This window comes from Microcaecilia unicolor, chromosome 4, assembly GCF_901765095.1.
Source record: "Microcaecilia unicolor chromosome 4, aMicUni1.1, whole genome shotgun sequence".
NCBI classification, from domain to species: domain Eukaryota; kingdom Metazoa; phylum Chordata; class Amphibia; order Gymnophiona; family Siphonopidae; genus Microcaecilia; species Microcaecilia unicolor.
The window spans coordinates 82092173-82116013 of record NC_044034.1 but is presented as its reverse complement, the minus strand read 5'-3'; the positions used below and the strand labels follow the sequence as shown (position 1 = coordinate 82116013).

At 41.4% G+C, this 23841-nt stretch overlaps 1 protein-coding gene across 1 annotated transcript in view; it reads right to left on the bottom strand.

The window, feature by feature from the left end:
• Nucleotides 1-23841, bottom strand: part of NBEA (neurobeachin) — a 1994973-nt gene that overhangs the window by 150618 nt on the left and 1820514 nt on the right. The window contains 1 exon segment of the mRNA XM_030200381.1: nucleotides 22198-22350. Within this exon segment, the coding sequence (XP_030056241.1) occupies nucleotides 22198-22350 (153 nt within the window).

The following is a 23841-nucleotide window of genomic DNA, read 5'->3' as shown; positions in this document are numbered from 1 at the left end:
TAATGCTAGCTGTTTGACTGGCCTAAGTGCTTGCACCTAACTACATATGCATATACATACTCTGTTATACTAGCGTTCTATAAAGGAATCTAGGTGCTTACTTTCCTTTGTAGAATAGCTGGTCAATATTCAAAATTATTTAACTGGTCAGAAAAGGCTGCTGACTGGTTAAATTGCTTGTTTTGGGGCTATCTGCTCATTTTCAGTTTCACTGAATATTGACTCCTAGGTGCCTAAATAGAGGTTCATTGTTGTAGAATTACCCCAAAATGGATAGTCCAGGCATTTAACTTTAGGACCAACTCCTGACTCATTTCTATTAAACTATGCTGTCTGTATAGTCAGTAAAGAAGATTTAAATGAACATGAAATAAACAGTGGTATACAGATATGGTAGCAAGTTGGAGAAAGATCAGCGTGCCTGAGATTAACAGTTGATAAAAGTAATAGGTTTTTAAAATTTTTTTATTTATAAGAAATATAGTGCTAAAAAATGATAATATGCAATAATAAACACAGAGGAAATATCTATATATTCAGACACTAGAAGCCCACAAATAGGGGGTAGAGTCTACACTACTCCAGGGACCTGCATACTGCTCTAGCAGACCTGACTTTAACATCTGAGGCTGTCATAGAGGCTGGTAAAAGTTATATTTTTATTCACATTTTTGGGGGATGGGAAAGGGTCAGTGACCACTGGGGGGTATTGGAGGGGGTCACTGCTGATTTCCTCCAGTGGTCATCTGATCATTTAGGGCACCTTTTTGTGCCTTATTCGTTGTGAAAACAGGTCTAGACCAAAACGTCTTGGTTTTAGTCCTGGACATTTTTGTTTTGTTCCATTATGGCTGAAAAATGTCCAGTTGTTAGGAACGCCCAAGATCCCACTCTTAACACACCCCTGACATGCCCTCCTTGTTATTTGAACACACTTCTGATGGACTTCATAGAAAAACATCTAAAAACTGGTTTCGAAAATACCAATTTGAATGTTTTGTGAGAAAAAGGACCAGATGCAGAATTATGCCACTTTTTGGATGTTTTTCTCTTTTGAAAATGAGCCCCTATGTAAACAATGAAAAGTGCAATTGAAAAGTTGCACCTAAAGCAACAACGTTAAAAAGTAGGTTTTGAGGTAACATTTTAAAGTAAACGGGGAGAAGCGCTAGCAGGTGAATTTCTTTTTTTTTTTTTTTTATTAATTCTTTATTAAGTTTTCAAAAATTTACAAGGTGATACTTATAAATCGGAAATACAGCGAAGTAATTAGAGAAATAGCATTATTCATCAATATCCAAAAAGGAAAAAATATTAATCTCCACAACTAATATTGCTTTCTCTAAAAAATAGGTAAAATAAACATAAAAAGAAAAATATAAATCGCTTTCTTAGACCACAATCAATATAGGGAGAGGAGACATCTAGTTAAAGGAGAAACATAAAGGTAATACATTAACGTTAATGGCCTGGCTTGAATACCCCCAGCTTTATATACTATTTCTTAATACTCATCAATCACTATCTGGACAGTTTCTTACTATCTATAAACGTTTTAAGCTGATCTGGTTCAAAAAAGATGTACTTATTTCCCAGGTATTTAATACAGCATTTGCATGGATAGGCCAATATAAAAGAAGCTCCCAATGCTTTAACCTCCTCTCTGTAGGTAAGAAATGCTTTTCTACGATCTTGTGTGGATCTAACCACGTCTGGAAAGATCCAGATTTTATAACCACAAAATTCTTTATTTGAGTTCTTAAAGTAAAGTAAAGTCTTAATAAAGCGTTCATATCCTGCTCAAAAACGAATGACACCAAAAGCGTCCTTCGAGTTGATACTTCTGATATAGATTCCTCCAATAATGCTGATAAATCTTGTAAATTCAGTTCAGGTGTCTGTTTCTTTTCTGTTGGATTCGCCTTAGATTGTTTAGATTCAGGTAAATAATAAATATTATTTATCGGTGGAATTGCAGATTGAGGATAAGCCAAAACTTCCATCAAATATTTTTTCAAGAAATCAATCGGAGCGATTCCAGGTGAAACAGGAAAATTTAAAATCCGTAGATTCAGACGTCTATTATAGTTTTCAAGTGTTTCTAATTTTAAAGGAAACCTTGATTTTATCTTTTATCAGAGTATCTGTTACTTCTTTCAGAGATGAAATTTCAGTTTTTTGAATAGACAAATCTGTTTTAACATCCTCATGAGCTAAAGTTAAAGCATCTATTTTATTTATCAGCAAAGCCATATCCTGAGAGGTTTTTGTAGCCAGAGTCGTTAGTTGTTGAATAGCTGACCAAATGGATTGTAGAGTTACCGCTTGGGGAACCGCATGTTCCATGGTTGTAACGTCTGCTTCCTGGGGCAGAGTACCTCCGTCTGAGGGCCTTCGGTCACCGGCTTCCGGTTCCTTCGTGTCCTCAATACTCGACCGCTGGATTGCAGGACAAAGCGGAGGATTAAGATCCGGTGGGGATAACGATGTCTCTACCCCTAATGGAGATGTCGCTCCTTCCTCATAGCCAAATGCGGGGTCCCTCTCACCGGTTCTTGCTGGGGTGCTGGAGACATAACGCAGAAGCGTTTGCTGACCGGGGGCAGGTAATCGGGCTGGCGGTAGTAAACCCTTTACCACCCCCTTCCTCTTAGTATGTGGCATATAGAAAAACAAGATAAGTTGAACAGCAGAGTTTCAGCTCATGCTAACCGCGGAGTCTCCAGCTCAAGCCGCCATCTTGACTCCTCCCCCCAACTAGCAGGTGAATTTCTTAAGGGACTACTCATTTGGGATTTTGTCAAAAGCTTTCTGAAAATCCAAAAACAATATATGAACCGCCTCACTTTTATCTACATGGTTGTTTACATTGCCAAAAAAAGAGTTTTTTTTAAAATAAATCAGTAAAGCAAGACTTGCTTTTGCTGAATTCGTGCTAGCTATGACTGTCTATACAGTTAGTAATTTTAGTAAAAGCTATAGTAAAAAACAAAATCATTGTTTTCTTCTGAGATGATATGTCTTTCTAAGTAATCTTTTAAATTTCCTGTTTGCCTTTTAAATATTTGTCATGTTGTAAATCTCATTTATTTATCTGATGGTATTTTATACTACTAAGCTTTAAAAAATGTGGAACACAATACACCTATATAGAAATTATAATAATAATGATAAATTCTTTGAATATTATAATAAACACATTTTTTAATTCTTCATACTTATGCCTACATATGTAGTATCACATCCAGTCTAAAACAGAGCATTCTACAAGCTAAGTGCTGTTACATTATATGATCATATATTGATGAATATGCATAAGACAGAACTCTCAAAACTAAGTGCAGTTATATTATGCGATCATAGATTGATGAATATGCACAAGATTTGGTGACTTTGCTGCAAGAATCTTATCACAAAAGACAAAGGAATATTTGACTGAATTGAGGTTTAGGAAGTTTTGAAAGCATTTTGTCATAAGTGTTGAAATTTCAAAAAAGGTTTTCGGGAGGTTTTTGCCAATGATTGGTCTAAGTCAATGGGCTGCTGTGGTCCTCCTGATGGAGTGGATCTGATAATGTTTGAATTCCACAGCGAAAAGGTTGTGACTGCTGAGGATTTTTTTCCTCCTGTAGGCATAAGTATGAAGAATTAAACATTTTGTTTATTGAAAGAATTTATCATTACTATTATAATTTCTATATAGGTGTAGCGAGTTCCACATTTATTTTATTTTAAGCTGAGCTTTGTATGTGGAATTGTTCTTTGTTTTGTTTTTTTTATACTACTAACAATTCTGTATATATTGATGCATCTTAGAATTGTTAAATAATTACAAAATTATAATTTGCCAACTCATTACAGCTAAAAGTAGATCACTAAGGGGGGGGGGGGTAGTTATTAAGGTATGTTACAGCCACAACGTACATTATTTGCTCCTTAACGCGTGTTAAGCGGCAATAACATATGTTATATTATTCTAACATATATTAAAGTTACCATGGGATTTTGATTAATGAGATGTAAAGCATGCAAATCCATACCAAACACCTCATTACTAAGTAAACTGAATAACTTCCAGACCACATTTTAAAGAGGCCTGGATTCAGTGATATTTATTTTAAAAACATATACCCTGCCTGAAACCAAGCAGTTTACAATAAAACATACAAAATAATACCAAACAAAAGACAAAACTATCACACTAATTTAACTCTTACTAATCCCACCCAGAGATTTATACAATTTACAATATGCTTGTCGAATACATATCAAAAGAAAACCTGCACAATCTGACTATCCAAACTTAGAGGTTACATATCAGAGAATGCCTGTACAAAAAGATAAGTTTTCAATACCTTCTTAAGTTGTTGTAATGAAATACAAAATCGTATATATCCAGGCAAACTATTCCCAATAGCGGTTCAGCAATCGAAAAGGAGCTTGCTGATGTCTCTACAAAATATATTTTATTCAAATCTGGTACAAGTACCTTCCTTTCTGTATCTGATCTCAAGTGTCACGGTGATTCATAAAACTGAATTATCTGTTTCCTGTACCAAGGTATTCATGAAAATAAACATTGGTATACTTAAATCAAAACCTTGTATTGTATTCGAAACACCACTGGTAACCAATGCAGTTGTTTTAACTTTGGTGTCACATGTTCATATCTACTACCACCAGTTATTATCCTTGATGCCAAGTTCTGAATAATCTGAAGCGCTAAGTCATGTCTTCTCAAAACCCAGATACAACAAATTACACAATAATCAATTCTACTTAAGACCAAGGATTAAGCACTACTATCTGAAAATCATAAGAAAGAATCATTGGTCTCAATTTTGCTACCATATGCAAATAAAAGAAGCACAACTTCACAACTTGTATATTTCAAAATACAGTAATATGTTTATGACTGTCAGGGAGTCACAACACTGATGTCACATTTGTAAACTAAACATTGTTTGCTAAAGCTATGCATTAATGTTTTACAAAAGAATGCCTTGCCTCCAGTTAACATGCTTCAGTTACTGGCTTTATACATTTCTATTTCTGGCTTCCAGTATCACCACAGGTCTGTTGGGATTCAGAAACTGAGTAAGCCTACAGATGCACATTTGTGAAAGGCTTTTTGGAAAGTGGTAGATTATGATTGATGAACCCAACATTAGTTAATGCTATCAGGGACTATTCAGCTTCTGTCCTCTGTTACATCACTAACATCATGCCATAATCATATTAGCATTGAGCACAATGCTTTATTAATGTTTCATGAGTAAGTCAGTAGTAATCAATTTGGCTTTCTATGGATAAATTAAACAAGTAGAACAATCCTTAATGAATAAATGACATCATTTTAAAATCTAAAATAACTGCTTCTATAGGTAACTCAGATTAATGATTTATTTCCATGCTTTCTAAAGAGAAACATTTTCACAGTCTTTAAAAAAATTTACAGTTATGTCACCTTATATATATACACAGCAGGAAATACGTAGTTTCTTATAAAAACCTCTTCATATGATTATGATGGTTTTAACCAATCAGAATATTCAAACATTATGGCCACCCTAACTCAATAGCTTATGTATGGTTGCTACTTCAAAAATGCCATCATAAATTGTCTTCTACAGTATTCCAGTACTATGATGGAATATGTGGAGTAGACCTGATTCCGCTTAAGTACACTACCTCACAGAGCCTTTAAGAGACTTCTAGCTAAAGACTGCTTAGCCAGGTAGATGTGGTCCATTCAGGGGGAAGTAAAAACCCAGACTAGAATACGACGGAAAGGCCCAGTGCAGGAAGGAACAGTACTTCAGTGCAGACCTTGAAGAGTTAAGAAAAAGGAACTAGAAGAATGTCCAAGGTAGGACAGCTCTCAGTTGAACACTGTGAATTGCTGATCATGGCTTAACAGAATCCGGGCCCTTCCTTGTCTGTTAAATGCTGACCTTTAAATTGATACTTGTGTACATGCTGACTAGCTGTAGCCTGGTAGAAACCACTGCCTTTGTACTGGAACGGAGTTACAAGAGGATTATGTTTGTTTCTCAGATAATAGGCCTGTGATAAGAACTGGTCTGGGATTATAACTGATGTGCAACCCAAATCAGAGTTTGACTCAGATGTATCTGTGGAGGGTATGTGCTTCACATCCACTTATACTATCATAATCAAATTTTACTAAATTGAGGTAAAAATGTGCAGTTACCATACAAAACCTCTGCATTAACTTTTGGGGACATGTACAGCCTGTTCCCACACTTACTACAGAGAAAAAAAACTTTTTACCATGGATTAACCCCCAGATTCTATAAAGTTGGGTGACCAAATTTCTGACTACCGCACAAATTTGGGTGCTTAAGTTACAGAATAGTGCCAGTTATGTGTCTAATGTAATTGTTAAATTAGGCACCAATTGCCTTTAAGTATCAATAATAGCCCTTAAGTGGCGTTAATTGGTGCTAAATAGCACTAATTTGTAGTAGCATGCAGAACTGCACTTAGGCACTATTCTATAAACATAGGAGGAAATTCTATATATGGCGCCTAAAAAAATCGGCACAGAAATCAGTGCCGACTAAGAGTATTCTATAATCAGCAGCTAGATTTAGGCGCCAATTATAGAATACGCTTAGTTGATATTTCAGCACCTAAATCTGCCTGCATCCATTTACACCAACTAAAACATGGCATAAATCCTGATACATAGATTTAGGTGCAGTGGGCCATATTCTATAACTAGGCACCTAAATTTTAGAACGCTCATGAAATGCCCATTTCCCCACCCATAACCACACCCTTTTTTGCCTGCACATATTAGAAGCTCAGCGCACATCTTTACAGAATACACTTAGCAAGTTCTGCACCTAAATTCTAATCAGTGCCAATTAGTGCTCATTATCGCTTAACTTCTGATATCAGCGCTCATTAGTTTAAGTCAATTAAGTTAGGTGTGGTGTTATAGAATCTGTGCTGATTTTGGAGCCTAAATCTAAGTGCACTATATAGAATCTGGGGGACAGTGCCTACTTGCTGTAGTGTGCAACTGCAAAGGAGATTTGCTCCTTTTTATGGGTGAATCAGGGGCATGTCTTGTAGTTCTGTGCATAAGTTACAGAATACTATCACTTATATGCACAACTGCCAACTTTAGGTGCCAGCATCTACACCAGCCTTATGGCATGCAATTGCCGTTACAGAATTAGTGCTTACTGCCCATATTTTTGGAGCTTAATTTTTGGTGTCCTTTGTGTATTCCAGATTAGAGGCTGACCAAACTGCAGCTTCAGCCCCAAAAGTGGCCTGAAATCCATATTGTCTTGTTTTGGTTTCAGCAAAAAAAAAAGCTAGTATACATTTTGGCTGAAACCAAAAATTAACTTCCACCCATAGTGCATACCCCTCTTCAGCTCCTGCCCCTATCATCTCTGACATCAAAATGGCTGCAATCAATTTCAGCGGCAGTCTCGCGAGGCTGCTGATGTCTGTCACAGCAACCATTATGAGATAGGAGTCACATGGGCAGAAGCTGAAGGTCTTGGCTGCCATTTTGATGGCAGAGATGGCAGGAGCAGGAGGGACTAGGTACTGCTCCTGTCCCACCTACCCACTAGACTACCAGAGACTCTAAGGTAAGCCCAGGGGGGAAGGGAGAGCGGTGATGGTGGTGCTACTTTTATTCGGAGGGAGGGGGAAGAAAGGAAGCGGCAGTGCTATGTTTGTTTAGGGGAAGGGAGGGGGCTACCTTTGTTCAGGTACGGAGGAGGAGGAAGGAGCTGCTATAATTTGGGATTGGGACAGTTTTCTGCTTCAGCCAAAACCAAGTACAAACTTTGACCGCAGATTCAGTTTTGGTTGGCCTCTATTCCAGATAATGCAGATGCACTTACCATCAACTTCTGAGGTGGCATTAAGTGATCTGCACTATTTGCTGTGATAACAGAAAACACACAGTAAGTTAGTAACTTAAAAATACTATTCACTAATGGCAAGTGCACGCCACACCCAGCCCACTTTGTTCCCAACTATGCCCTTACAGAGGAATTCTATGAAAAGGTGCCTGGTAGGAGCCCATTCTATAGGCTAATATTCTATACAGTAAATTAAGTGGCAACTGTTTATTATAGGCACTTAACATTTAGGCACAAGCACTTATGCTAGCCAAAGAGCTGGTACAAATGTTAGCACCTAAGTGCTGCAGATAGTTACATCGCCTTACAAATATGCACTATGTAAGTTAAACAGGAATATGCAAAATAGCGATTAGGCAAAATTTTGGCACTTATGCATGTACAGATTGCTTCAAGTTAGGTGTCTAAATTATGTGTGTTAAGCGTAAATTGTATATCAGCAATTACATGCATAATTATCTTTATAGAATACTACTAGTGCAAGTTCACATTTACATGCTTAACTTTATGTGCATCCACTTACAGGCTTGTGTAAATGCTCATCCCTAAATGCTGTCAGTTATGCGTGTAACTGACAGCATTCTATAAACTGTGACTCTGGACAAGTCACTTAACCCTCCATTGCCCCATGTAAGCCACATTGAGCCTGCCATGAGTGGGAAAGTGCGGGGTACAAATGTAACAAAAATAAAATAAAATAAATAAACCTTAGAATGTAAGTGCTGGGTATGCCTCTGACCTGCAAATGACCCTCCCATTTCCAAATCCCTAGCAGTTATATGCTAAAGGATTTACACGCTAAAGGTATAGAATTACAACAAAGTGAAGTTATGCGCATAACTGCAATTAATTGCAATTAGCACCATTTAACTTCAATTATAGCCAGTAGGTTACACGCATAACTGGCACAATTTTATAACCTGTAAATGCAAAATTATAGAGGGGGATAATGGGCACATAAACGTTAGTGCTTATGTTATAGATTTGCTCCATTAGTACATGAACTAGTGCACACTAAGTTTCAAACTAGAGTCATAACCATTAGTGTGGCCTTATGCTACTAGTGTATGCTACATCATGCGCTTAGAATATAATTCTATAACATAAGTGCTAACATTTACATAGTGATTAAGCAAGTAAGTATTTAGAATAGTGGCACATAGGCAGGTACATGCCAAAAACCTGCCTAAATACTATTCTGTAAATACTCACATATCTTACATAGTGCATATTTTACAGGTAGGCATACACATAGGCAGAGTCTGGGTACAGAACGGGCAAAACTCACAGGTGTGAACATAGAAAACTATGCACTTACCCCCCCCCCCCCATTCTATAATTTTGTACGCACATTTTTTGTGCTTGGGACGGAAAATTGTACATGCACATTATAGAATACTGCCAGTTACATACATGCAAACTGACACTAACAACCTAGTGATTATTGGAGTTATTCAGCACTCACTGGCCCTAATTTGCAGTTACATGTGTAACTTCATTTACGTGCTATTCTATAATGTTAGCACCTAAGTTCTATAGCGTGTAACTATGAAAGGGGCATAGACATCGAAGGAGTGTAGGTGAGGCAAGAGTGTATCAAGGAGTTATGTACTAAGCTTTTACAACATTATCAGTTATGTATGCGAGCCACAGAGTTAGCTTTTTGCGTCATTGGAATGCAGAAATAATGGTGACTTGGAACACATGGTTTTTCAGGCATTTTTTAGCTTTTTTGGACATCTTTGATAGCGTTTTGAGGTTCCAGCATGTTTTTTTGATAAATCAGGTTTTTTACTATAAAATGTTTGTATTTTTTATTTTTAATTAGGATAAGATATAAGCTGTTTTTGAGCAATATATGGTGTCTTATGAGATGTTTCATTGCTTTTTGAAGGAGTTTTAATTCATTTTGGATTAATGTGACTTATAACCCAGAGTACAATAAGCAATGATGAGCTCACTATGGCAGATTGCGTGCTGAAGAGCTGAAGACAGTTCTTGCTACAACTCTGAAAGAGATTAATTCTTTTGTAAGTATTAAATCTTTTGTGTGTGTGTGTGTGGTTTTTATAGTCCTTAAGGCTCTTTGGATGGTATCTCAAGAACTTGGTTTTTATTTGTCTTTTTAGGCTTTGAGCAAACACAATTTGCTAATAGAGGATTTTCTTTTATTGATTCCTATTAGGTGTGTTTTTTCTAAAGAGGTCTTTCCTCACACTCTTAATTCCTGTCTGCACCATGGACAGTTTTATTTTGTTTGTTTTATTTATATATATTAGGCATTCAAACAGTTGCTGTGCGATTTTTTTTCGCTTGCACAAGTAAACCTTGTTGTACTATAGTTCTTATAGGGGCCCTTTTACTAAGCCGCGTAGGCACATATGTGCGTCCTACGGGTGTTAATTTTGAGTTACCACCCAGCTACCACATGGCCTGGGTGGTAATTTCATTTTTTTTACACGTGTCCACTATGCGTGCCGGAAAATAATTTTTATTTTCCTGCTCGTGGTGGAAACCGGGCAGTAATCGTCATTCTATGCACGTAGATGATTACAGCATGGTTACCGCATGAGACCTTACCACTAAGTCAATGGGTGGCAGTAAGGTTTCAGATCCAAAATGGACACATGCCAATTTTTATTTTGCCACACGTCCATTTTCGGCAAAAATAAAAAAAGGCCTTTTTTACAGGCGCGCTGAAAAATGGATCTGCGCACGCCAAAAACATGTGCCTACACTAGTGCAGCCCATTTTTTAGCACACCTTAGTAAAAGGACCCCATACTGTGTACAATACATTGAGCACTAATATTTTACTATTTATTATACTTTATTCATGATGTTTTACTATTTATTATGAGGGTCTTTTACTAAGGCGCACTCACATTTTTAGCGTGCGCTAAAATTGTGGGCGCGCTAAATGTTAGAGATGTCAATGCATTCCTATGGGTGTCTCTAATGTTTTGCATGCCCACAATTTTAGCGCGCACTAAAAACATGAGCGCGCCTTAGTTAAAGATGCCCTGAATTTTATTCGTGAGTGCATGTCCTCATACCTGACTTTTACTACATGAGAAGTATTTTTTTACTTTTTAAAAATCTTTTACTGTATCTCTCATTGTATTGACTTTTAATTTGATTTGTAGTTATGTTTTTATGTGTGGATTTTAATTTGCTATTTATATACTTTGTAGCATTACCTTGACTCAGCCTTCAGGCGAAACGTGGCCACATCGGATCATTTTGTAATAAAGCCTTGCTATTTGACCTTTGCTTGTGATCCATTCTTTTCTCTGGTTTAACTGCAAGGGGGCACACATGTAAGGGGAACATAGGTGGGCCATGGGTGTGTTTCCCAGTTATGCACATAGTAGATGGCATAGATGGGAAGACTGGATAAGCCACATGGAATACCTGGACAAGTACTCAATATTACACGACTCACAATCAGGATTCCGATCCCACCATAGTACAGAAACTGTCCTAGTCACTCTCCTGGCCAAATTCAAACAGGAAATAGCCATAGGTAAAAGCATACTTCTCCTTCAATTCGACATGTCGAGCTCATTCGACATGGTAAACCATAATATACTACTAAGACTCCATGGCCACTTCGGGATTGTTGGAAACGTACTCAATTAGATCAAGGGCTTTCTAACCACCAGAACATACCAAGTAAAATCAAATTATGAGACTGGGAGACTGGGCGGCTAAATGGCAGATGACGTTTAATGTGAGCAAGTGCAAGGTGATGCATGTGGGAAAAAAGAACCCAAATTATAGCTACGTCATGCAAGGTTCCACGTTAGGAGTTACGGACCAAGAAAGGGATCTGGGTGTCGTCGTCGATAATACACTGAAACCTTCTGCTCAGTGTGCTGCTGCGGCTAGGAAAGCGAATAGAATGTTGGGTATTATTAGGAAAGGTATGGAAAACAGGTGTGAGGATGTTATAATGCTGTTGTATCGCTCCATGGTGCGACCGCACCTTGAGTATTGAGTTTAATTCTGGTCGCCGCATCTCAAGAAAGATATAGTAGAATTGGAAAAGGTGCAGAGAAGGGCGACTAAAATGATAGCGGGGATGGGACGACTTCCCTATGAAGAAAGATTAAGGAGGCTAGGGCTATTCAGCTTGGAGAAGAGACGGCTGAGGGGAGACATGATAGAGGTATATAAAATAATGAGTGGAGTGGAACAGGTGGATGTGAAGCATCTGTTCACGCTTTCCAAAAATACTAGGACTAGGGGGCATGCGATGAAACTACAGTGTAGTAAATTTAAAACAAATCGGAGAAAATTTTTCTTCACCCAACGTATAATTAAACTCTGGAATTCGTTGCCGGAGAATGTGGTGAAGGCGGTTAGCTTAGCAGAGTTTAAAAAGGGGTTGGACGGTTTCCTAAAGGACAAGTCCATAAACCGCTACTAAATGGACTTGGGAAAAATCCACAATTCCAGGAATAACATGTATAGAATGTTTGTACGTTTGGGAAGCTTGCCAGGTGCCCTTGGCCTGGATTGGCCGCTGTCGTGGACGGGATGCTGGGCTCGATGGACCCTTGGTCTTTTCCCAGTATGGCATTACTTATGTACTTATATGTACTTATGGAAAACAGCCTGTGGAGTACCTCAAGGATCACCATTATCACCAATACTCTTCAACATGATGATGATACCACTGGCAAAGTCCTTATCCAATCGAGGCCTTAACCCATTCATCTATGCAGATGATGTTACAATCTACATTCCCTTCGGACATGCCTTGACTGAAATAACCAATGAAATCAACGATGGCCTGAACATCATGGACTCTTGGGCAACCTCATTCCAACTGAAACTGAACACTGAAAAAACACACTGCCTTATCCTCTCATCTCAACATAACAGCTATAAACCCACAACCATAAACACCCCAGGACACACACTCCCCATTTGAGACAGCCTAAAAATCCTCGGAGTCACAATCGACCGCAACCTCACTCTCGAGAGCCAAGTAAAAACCGTAATAAAGAAAATGTTTTACTCAATGTGGAAACTCAAACGAATAAAACCTTTCTTCCCGAGGGATACCTTTTGTAAACTAACACAATCAATGGTCCTAAACCATGCAGATTATTGCAACGGAATCTATGCGGGATGTAAAGAACAACTCACAAAAAAACTCAAGACTGCCCAAAACACAGCAGCTAGACTGATATATGGTAAAACACGATTTGAAAGCGCTAAATCCCTTCGAGAAAAGCTGCACTGGCTCCCAGTCAAAGAACGGATCAACTTCAAAATCTGCACATTGGTCCACAAAATCATCTACGGAGTAGTCCCAGGATACATGACAGACTTCATAGATCTACCAACTAGAAATAGACTCGGATCAGCACGATCATACCTAAACCTACATTACCCAAACTGTAAAGGGCTAAAATACAAAACAACTTATGCATCTAGCTTCTCCTATATAAGCACACAAGGACTCCCATATGCAGTGAAAACAATACATGACCACCTAAATTTCAGGAAACCATTAAAAAACCACCTCTTCAAAAAAGCTTATCCCACCGATCCAACATAAATCCTCACATCCAGCAACACAAGATAATCAATGTTCGTACTGGACAATTTACTTTCCTCTTTCCCCTCGACCCCAGGACGCCTGATTCACTTCTACCTCATTTGACCTCAACACAATCTTGTATTTGTTATCAACCAAAATGGCAAACGCCTTTACGGTACTTAGTAAGCCACATTAAGCCTGCTGTCCTGTGTCGGTTATAGGTGAGCCCTTATGTTCCCGGAGGCCCCGCAAGACCTCAGAGGACAGCCGCGCACCCCGAATCTTCACCCGCGGCGACCGCCGTTCACCAAGGGTTGAGCCCCCAGCTGCAGGCGGCCAGCAGGACTGCTGGAACCGCGGGGTGACGGCCGGCCTGGCTGGTAGTCAGCAACTCAGTCTCTGAAGGACAGCTAGCAAGGGCGGCTAGCACTGAAAGGACACAGTCTCTGAGGGTGGCTAGCAAGGACGGCTAGCAATGAAGATGGAGCCAGTCTCTGAGGGTGGCTAGCAAGGACGGCTAGCAAGGAAGATGGACCCCGTCTCTGAAGGTGGCTAGCAAGGACGGCTAGTGATGAAGATGGACCCAGTCTCTGAAGGTGGCTAGCAAGGACGGCTAGTGATGAAGATGGACCCAGTCTCTGAAGGTGGCTAGCAAGGACGGCTAGCAAGGAAGATGGACCCAGTCTCTGAAGGTGGCTAGCAAGGACGGCTAGCAAGGAAGATGGACCCAGTCTCTGAAGGTGGCTAGCAAGGACGGCTAGCACTGAAGATGGACCCAGTCTCTGAAGGTGGCTAGCAAGGACGGCTAGCAAGGAAGATGGACCCAGTCTCTGAAGGTGGCTAGCAAGGACGGCTAGCAAGGAAGATGGACCCAGTCTCTGAAGGTGGCTAGCAAGGACGGCTAGCAAGGCAGATGGACCCAGTCTCTGAAGGTGGCTAGCAAGGACGGCTAGCAAGGAAGATGGACCCAGTCTCTGAAGGTGGCTAGCAAGGACGGCTAGCAAGGAAGATGGACCCAGTCTCTGAAGGTGGCTAGCAAGGACGGCTAGCAACAAAAGAACACAGTCTCCGAAGAACAACACTCCCCGATCCACTGCGTCGGCTTCTGACATTAGAAACGGAAGCCCTGAATGCTTCCCTTTCTGAGGTTTAAATTCCCCGCCAGTCCATCCCCTCCCTGGAAGAGGAGCCAATCCCTCCGGCCCTGACAGGCAAGGAGCGCCCGGATTGGCAGGCCTGCCTAGCAGGCGGAGTCTCTCTTTTTCTGCGCCAATCCGGCGCGGGTGGGCGGGGCTTGCCCGCTGGTCCGCTCTGGCTGGGGAGACGACGACGCCGGCGCCGCCATCTTGGCCGGCGTATTCCCTTCTCCGAGGCCGGCGTTCGCTCCAGCGGATCGCCGGCCTCGGACCGACCCGCGGCAGCGCTGGCCCCGTCGGCGGCTCGTCCTCGCCGCACTGGGTCCCGCGGGCTCCGTTGACCATTGCTCCCCGCCGCGGGAGCCCAGGTAAGGGCCAGGGGCGGGACAGTATCCTCCCCGGATGCCCCCTTTTCCCCGGGCCCGGGTTTGGAAGGCGACCGGGCGTGGAAAGCTTTGATCAACTCTGGCGCATGTACATTCGCCGCGGGCTCCCAGGAGTTGTCTTCGGGCCCAAAATTCTTCCAGGACAATAAGTAATATAGCCTTCCCCGCCGCTTCTTTGAATCCAGAACATCGTCCACTTCATATTCCGGATCGGGATCTGCTTCTAGATCTTCAGCTTCCTGCCGTTGGGGGTGCCATCGAGATCCTCGAAAACTCTTCAATATGGAAATATGGAAGGCGTTATGCACCCGCAGGGTATTAGGTAATCGCAACCGATATGTCACAGCTCCAAGTCGTGATTGGATTGCAAACGGTCCAATATACCGAGGTCCCAATCTCCGAGAGGGCACCCGGAGTCGGAGGTATTTCGTGCTTAACCATACCTTCTGCCCTGGTTGCAAGACGGGAGCGGTTCGCCGGTGACGATCTGCGAAGACCTTGTACTTGGTAGCTGCCCTCTGCAGTCGTTCTCGGGCCATCTCCCAGACCCTTTGCAGATCTGCCAGAGTTACATTAACCATGGGGGTCGGAGATCCAGACGGGAAAGGTGCTGGAAGCCGAGGATGTCGTCCATATACCAAGAAGAATGGAGAGTCTCCCGAGGCCGAGTGGACGCTGTGGTTATATGCAAACTCGGCCCAAGGAAGTAGGGAGACCCAGTTATCTTGACGCTTGTTGACAAATGCTTGCAAGAACCCTTTTAGTGTTTGGTTCGTCCTCTCGACCATGCCATTGGTTTGAGGATGGTATGCTGATGAGAAATGGGTCTTCACCCCCAATGCGGTACACAAGGCCCTCCAGAAACGCGAGGTGAATTGGGGTCCTCGGTCACTAATAATCCGAAGAGGCAGCCCATGAAGTCGAAAAATGTGTTGAATGAAGAGTTGGGCTAAGGCGACCGCCGAAGGAAGTCTCGGCAGGGGAACAAAATGGGCCATCCGGGAAAAACGGTCAATTACCACCCAAATCACCGTGTGTCCCCGGGAACTGGGGAGGTCGGTGATAAAATCCATGGAAAGCTCCGTCCAGGGGACTGTTGGTACGGACAGCGGTTGTAACTTCCCCATGGGGGACCCGATTACCGGTTTAGTTCGGGCGCACACAGGACAGGTGGTGACGAATTGAAGAATGTCTCGCCTCATCTGAGGCCATCGATACTGTTTGGCAATGAGACGAAGAGTCTTTTGATACCCAAAATGCCCCGCCCATCTGGACGAATGCCCCCATTGCATTACCTTCGCTCGATCAGCGGCCGGCACTAGTTCTTTCGTAGAAGCGACCTCCCCCACGGCCGCGCTGAGGCATGCCGGATCCAACATGGAATGGATCTCCCTTGTCTCCTCTGGAACCTCAAATGCTCGGGAGAGAGTCCGCAGGGGTATTCTGAGCCGCAGCCCGAAAGACCAGTTGAAAATGAAATCTGGCAAAAAACAATGACCACAGGGCTTGTCGGGGATTGAGCCGTTGAGCCTCTTGAAGATACAGTAGATTCTTGTGGTCAGTGATCACTGTGAACCGGTGTTCAGCTCCCTCCAGCAGATGTCTCCATTCCTGCAGGGCTAATTTTAATGCTAAGAGCTCTCTATCCCCTACTGTATAATTACATTCCGCCGGGGAGAATCTACGAGAGAAGAAAGAGCAGGGTTGGCGCCGGCCCTTGGGATTCACCTGAGAGAGGACCGCCCCGGCTCCCAACGCGGACGCGTCCACTTCCACAATAAAGGGTTTCTCTGGATCCGGGGCTAACAAAATGGACGCTGAGTTGAACGCCTCTTTTACCTGGCGAAAAGCCGCTTGCGCCTCGGGCGGCCAGTCCCGGACATTCGCGTTTTTCCTAGTGAGCGCCGTCAACGGCGCCGTCAGTTGCGAATATAAAATCATATATATTAGGGCCCCTATGTGGTTAAATGAGTAGCAAGCAAGAGGCCAATAACAAGGCTGAGCCCCAAGCCTGCTCATTTGAGGGATAGGGGCTTTCAAGAGAGTGGGGAAGGAGGAGGAGGGTGAAGGGTAGTAAGCATGGAGAAAACAGGAGGAGATTTTGTGGGGAATTGAGGGAGAGGATGGGTGTGGGAAGTTGTGACAGAAGGTCTGTGAGTGTCTTTGGCAGCTTTGCAATGTGAGAAAAATACCTGGGCTTGCTGGAGAGTCGTTTTCATGGCATCTGCCTCTCTCTCTGAACCCGTCCCACTCTGAGGTGTCACCGGCCACAGCAACAATTCATATTCGCTGCCTACATCGGCCCTGCAGGCTTCCCTCTGCCGCGTCCCACCATTGAGAAAACAGGAAGTGATGTCAGGGCAGGACATGGCAGAAGGAAACCTGCGGGGCCAGCGCAGGCAATGATTATGATTTATGAATCACTGGTGCATTGTTTCTCAGCTGCAGCTTTGGGTAAACTGTGTGTTGGGCAGCAGCAGGAAGCAAGGATTTGCTGCTCTTGCAGTCTTGTGCATTCTCCCAAGCTACAGGCCAGCTGTATGATGGCAGTGTGCACATGACACATGCCTTTATCTCCCATCTCCTCGCGCGGCACACAATTTGCGAAACGCTGCTCTACCTAAACTTGCAATAGCAATAACTCTGTCCATATTCACATTCTATCCTAAGTATTACAAACATGTTATATGATCAGGATTTCATGTTATGCTGTTATTAGTAATTTTGTGTGTATATATATATATATATATATACACACACACAGACACTTTGTTTTATGTAATCAAAATGCCTTGTCAGTTCTACTTTTGTTATATTGTGAGCCACATTGAACTTAAATCCTATTTGAGATAATGTGGGATATAAATGTTATAAATAAAATAATAAGTAAGTAATAATTTGCCATTTTTTTGCTACTGGCTCAGTTATTCAGGTAGCAAGCACATTATAAGTCTGTGTTATTCAGGTAGCACTTATTAAACACGGGAGCACTTACCTAAATAGGAGATGATAAGTGCTCCCATGTTAATTATTTGCAGGTGCTATCTGCTAATGACATTAGCATATGACCTGCAAATAAAACACCCCCCAAAAAAGCCTCATTACTGACATATTAAATATGTACTTGGTGTGAAGGAAAGTCCTGCCTTAAAACCAGAGTTGTAGCCAGACACTCAGTTTTGGGTGGGCTAGAGACCACAGTGGGTAGGCATGACAACACTGCCCAGCATCTCTCCCTAACACCTCCAGATGATCGGGGGTTCACTTAACTCCATTCCCCCAACCCCTCTGGTACCTTTAAATCCTTTAGATCTTAGCAGGCCGCGAGCAGCAACTCATCCCCCTTGCTTATGCCAGCTCCAAGTCTTTCCTCTGACGTAACTTCCTGGAGTGGAGGAGTGGCCTAGTGGTTAGGGTGGTGGACTTTGGTCCTGGGGAACTGAGTTCGATTCCCGGCACAGGCAGCTCCTTGTGACTCTGGGCAAGTCACTTAACCCTCCATTGCCTGCCGCATAGAGCCTGCCATGAGTGGGAAAGCGTGGGGTACAAATGTAACAAAAATAAAAAAATAAATAAATCATCCAAACAGGAAGCTGTGTTGGGGGAAGGCTTGGGCCAGTGCAAGCAGGGGGAATGTGTTGGTGCTCACTGCCGGTGAAGAACTAAAGGATTTCTAGGTATGGGGAGGGGGGGTTGGAGAAGTGAAATAGTGGAGTTGTGGACCCCCTCCCCCCCATCTCCTTGAAGGATAGATACTGGGAGTCTTCAGCTGGCGGATCTTGGGGATCCCTGTCAGCCACAGCACTGCTGTTCTTCTGATGGGTGGCCTGAGTCCAAAGTGGGTAGGCCTATGCCCACACCACTGGTTAAAACATGTTAAGCCCATTTTAAATGTATTTTAGTAAAAGGGCCCCTAAATTATATCGAAAAACATTATGTTAATACTCAAAGAAAAATCTATGTAAGAAGCAAGGCTTGGGGTGAAAGGGTAAGGCTGGTCATGAATGTCAAATGCCTATAAGGGTTAAGCGAGCATTGAAGATCACCTTCTTTAAACCAATAAACATAAAATAAAATGTAGCATACTTTTAGGTAGCATACTTTTATAGCAAAATTACAAAAATTGCATAGATAAGAGATATATGTATGTATGTAGAACCACAGAATGCATGACAAGAGATATATATGCATTACTGTCTGATAGGTCTTACCCTTTTGTTGGTTTTCACCTTCTTAGGCCTACACTATGTTTAGTCTACTGCCAGTTTGGGTGAATTCCTCTCAAAAAGGGCATAATATTTTGAAGTGCAGCACTACAATTAATATTTTAATTATTATTACTAACATATTTTAATAATGATAGTAGTAATAATGAAAAATGTAATTGAACATTTAACACGTTAACATTTTAATGTGTGTTAATAAATTTTAAAATGTTATGCACATTAGGCTCCCTGCTCCCAATCCTTGTAATCTAGTATCACTATCTGTTTTTCTTACCCCCCACCCCCCCCCCCCCCCCGATTCAGCATCTCTCATTCTTCCTTCTGCAGGTCCTGGCATCTCCTCCTCTTCCTGGAGTCTTCCCTCTATCACATCCCACCCACTGGAAAATTAGAAGTTGCATCAGAGGAGGTTTCGGTCTGGCTGGAGGCAGGATATTCTTATAAGAAAGGCAAGGGTGGATGGCTGCAAGAGTTGGGTGGGGCAAGGAGAAATGCAAGACTACTGGGGGGGGGGGGCAGGAAGAGCTGTCAGGATCTGCAAGGGAAGTGGGGGAGGGAGGGAACAGGAGGAAGGGAAAGATACTAGCCTAGGGTGCAGGAGAACAGAGATGCCAGAACATAGGAGGGGGGAGGGAAGAAGAAGAGATGACAGGATCTGCAAGGGAAAGGAGTGGAGGGAATGGGAGGGAGGGAGAGAAACTGGACTGGAATGGGGATATGATGGAAGAAAGAGAGATGGAGAGGTGCTGCCCTGGAAGAGGGGGAGGGAGTAAAAGAAGAGAGATGGAGAGATGCTGGGGGAGGGGCACCGTGGAGTTAGAATAATCAAAATGTGATGTAGTATATGAACTCTCAAGACTAATGGGATCTGAAGAAATCATATACATTATGATCTTTGGATTAATCTTATATTTTTCCATAAAAACTATAACATCCTATAAAGGATCCAGTTTTGTCTAGGACCAAACAATGCAGCTATAATAATTATTTACTTGATTTAAAGGACAATAAAAAAATTGCTTAATCTTCCAAATTCATATATTTTTAAATTATGTTTGGTGAAAGTATACTTTTTACTACTACAGTGTAAATTTCAGATCATGATTACTAAATACATAAGTACATAAGTATTGCCATACTGGGAAAGACCAAAGGTCCATCAAGCCCAGCATCCTGTTTCCAACAGTGGCCAATCCAATCACAAATACCTGGCAAGATCCCAAAACGTACAAAACACTTTATACTGCTTATCCCAGAAATAGTGGATTTCCCCCAATCCATTTAATAATGGTCTATGGACTTTTCCTTTAGGAAGCCGTCCAAACCTTTTTAAAACTCCGCTAAGCTAACCGCCTTTACCACATTCTCTGGCAAAAAATTCCAGAGTTTAATTACACATTGTAGCTTCATCGCATGCCCCCTAGTCCAAGTAGTTTTTGAAAGCGTGAACAGACGCTTCACATCTACCCGTTCAACTCCACTCATTATTTTATAGACCTCTATCATATCCCCCCTCAGCCGCCTTTTCTCCAAGCTGAAGAGCACATTCCATTATTGCATTTGGGTTAGTTTTTTTTTTAATAAATTTATTGAAAACTGTTTTGATTGACATTGGCAGTATATAACATTTAATATATGAAATGAAAACAGAGAAGTGTAGAGGCAGATTTTAGAAAGGATGTAAAAACTGAAATTGAAATTTCCAGGTCAGGACTTCTCAAGTTCACCTAGTATTTTAAAACAGGACCTGCTGATGTAATGCATATTCTAAAATACATGGTGAAATGAACTATTTGTACTTTTATTGTGGCAGAAGCATCATTTTAAAATCAATGGGTCAGTATGGGCACATGAACATTTATGTTGTGACACAGCAGCATAAACATTTATGTCTACTATTTTAGAAACATAAACTTATTTTTCCCCAAACTGTCACAAAGCCCGGTATCCCTTGCCAGTTTTGCTTTCTGGGGGGGCTCAATAAGAACACTTTTCTGAAACCTAGATGACCCAGGTAGCAGGTGTAAATTCCAACATCTATCTTTTTGGACACAGAAGTGCATTCCCCTTCTAAAATGGGACATGCACAGTTATTTCTTAGGCTTGCCCAAAACAAACCCAGACCATACGTTCCTTACCATTTAAAAAGTTTTAGACATGTACATTCTAGTTTTGTAAAATCAATATTTAAACATTTATGGAATATAAACATCTAAATACAAGTTTATGCACATCTAAAACCTGAATAGCACTTGATACAACATACAATACTTTATTTATTTATAATGTTTTATATACCACCTGCAAGCCCAAAGGCTATTGAAGCAGTGTACATTCAGGTACTGAAAGTAATTCCTAGAATTACACTAAGGGGCTCTTTTAGACTTGTGTTTTGGGCGTGCGCAGAATAATTTTTCAGTGCACCTGTAAAAAATGCCTTTTTTATTTTTGCCAAAAATGTACACGCAGCAAAATGAAAATTGCCGCACGTCCATTTTCGGTCTGAGACCTTACCCCAGCCATTGACCTGATGGTAATGGTCTACGTACGTAAAATGCCAATTACCACCCGCGTGCCAGAAAATAAAAATATTTTCCGGCGCGCATAGTGGATGCCTGTCAAAAATGAAATTACAGCAAGGGCCAAGTGGTAGCTGGGCGGTAACTCAAAATTGACACACATTGGGTACGCATAGATGCCTTCATGGCTTAGTAAAGGGGCCCCTAAGTCTTCTGGATACTTTTTATTCAGTTTAAAACATGTCAAATTTCTTTCTCAAAGGGAAAACTGCCAGAAATTTGTATCCATTATTGGCTATTTTTACAGATAAATAAATGCTATCAGTCCTGTTTGAGACAACTTTGTATTCTTTTAAATTTGAGCTCTTGCTCTTCAAATGTAATGAAACTGGATATTAATATGTTGCAATGAATTTGCTTGTTTGTTAAACCAGCTGACTAAAAGTTAAAAATGTTCTTACCATCCTATTGATGCGGACAAAGTCTTCAGGTTTCTTTGCCCAAGATGGAAGTTCAACATCATTCACAATAGCTTCATCTTCTCTGACCCCTAGATTATATCCATTACTATTGACAAACATTTCTGGTAGGTAGTAAAATTCTGGAATTAATTCCTGCCAAGTACAAAGCATAAGATTTCACATTACTATAAACAGTGAAAAACATTGCCATTAACTAAATTTCCATTGTTAGCTGGACAAAACTGCAAATAATTTTCAGAGGATACTTTTCAAAGTCATTGACATTGCGATGTACTCAGATAAATCAACGGTTTAAATATTACCTTCCCTCAATCTAGCTAAAATTATTTGTAGGATTCCAAACTGCAAATAATTGTAGATACATGTAGGGGAATTGTTTCCAAGGCATTTTAGATTGACCAGAAAATAATGTATGTAGGTTGCATTTTTAAATCTATGTCTGCTACATTCCATAAAAATTCTACCCACACAAAAAAAGGTGAAAAAGTTGAAGGGATAAAGTATGCATTTATTCTCCCTTTCAAATTTGTTGCAAACTCCATGGATACAATGTAATTGCAGATTGTGCACTGAAGTAGAAAGTTTGAAAATTACCCCCTGAAATCTCAAGAAACCAGGAGGTCTACATTCAGTGGGCATATCTTTATGCAGATTTTCAGCCAGACTATTTGAATTAAGTCATACTGCTGTGTTAGGTTATTTAAAGAACTTTATACATATAAGTTATCAATTTAAGGTTAAGATTTCAAATTTCTGATTTCAGGCTGCATAACTTTTGGCCCCACCCCAGAACACCTTGAAATATTTTGGTCAAATAGCAACATATATAGCCTGAGGGGCCCTTTCACTAAGGAGCGTAGGTGCCTACGCGTGTCCAACGTGCATCAATTTGGAACTACCGCCTGGCTACCACGAGCCCTGGGCGGTGATTCAATTTTCAAGTGTGTCTGATATGCACAGCAGAAAATATTTTTATTTTCTACCATGTGGCACTAACCAAGCAGTAATTGGCAGTGTACGCATGCTGATGATTACAGCCCGGTTAACACGCGAGACCTTACTGCTAAGTCAGTGGGTGGTAGTAAGGTCTCAGGCCCAAAATGGACGCATGTCAATTTTTATTTTGCCGCATGTCCATTTCCAGCCAAAAAAAGGATGGTTCAGTAACAGAACCTCATCCATGCAGCTTCTCGCACCTGATTCCTGCCTTTCACCACGTGTGGATGGAATGCTTTTCACCCCTCCCCCACCAGCTGAAGCTCAGTCCTCCACCGGTGACTGACCACCACAGTGCTTTAAACCCTAATGCCAGCTCTGAGCTGCTGTAGAGTTTAAAGGGGTAGGAGCATCCTTGTGAGGCTCGTTGTTTTTTGAACATCCCATCTGCTTGTTATTATTATTTGCATCTCATTTGTAGTGTTCCTGCCTGCACTCATTGTTTGCCGCAGTAGGGCCTTTTGTGAATTCTGCACTGGTAAACGCTGGTGCTAGTCTGGCGCTAAAGGCCTATAGCACCCACGCTTAACTCTGAGCATCGGGGCATCAGTGCAAAAGCCTGAATAGCCCTCATCTTCCTGCACCTTATTATTGGTGTTTTCTTAATTAAGTTGCTAATAGAGTGGG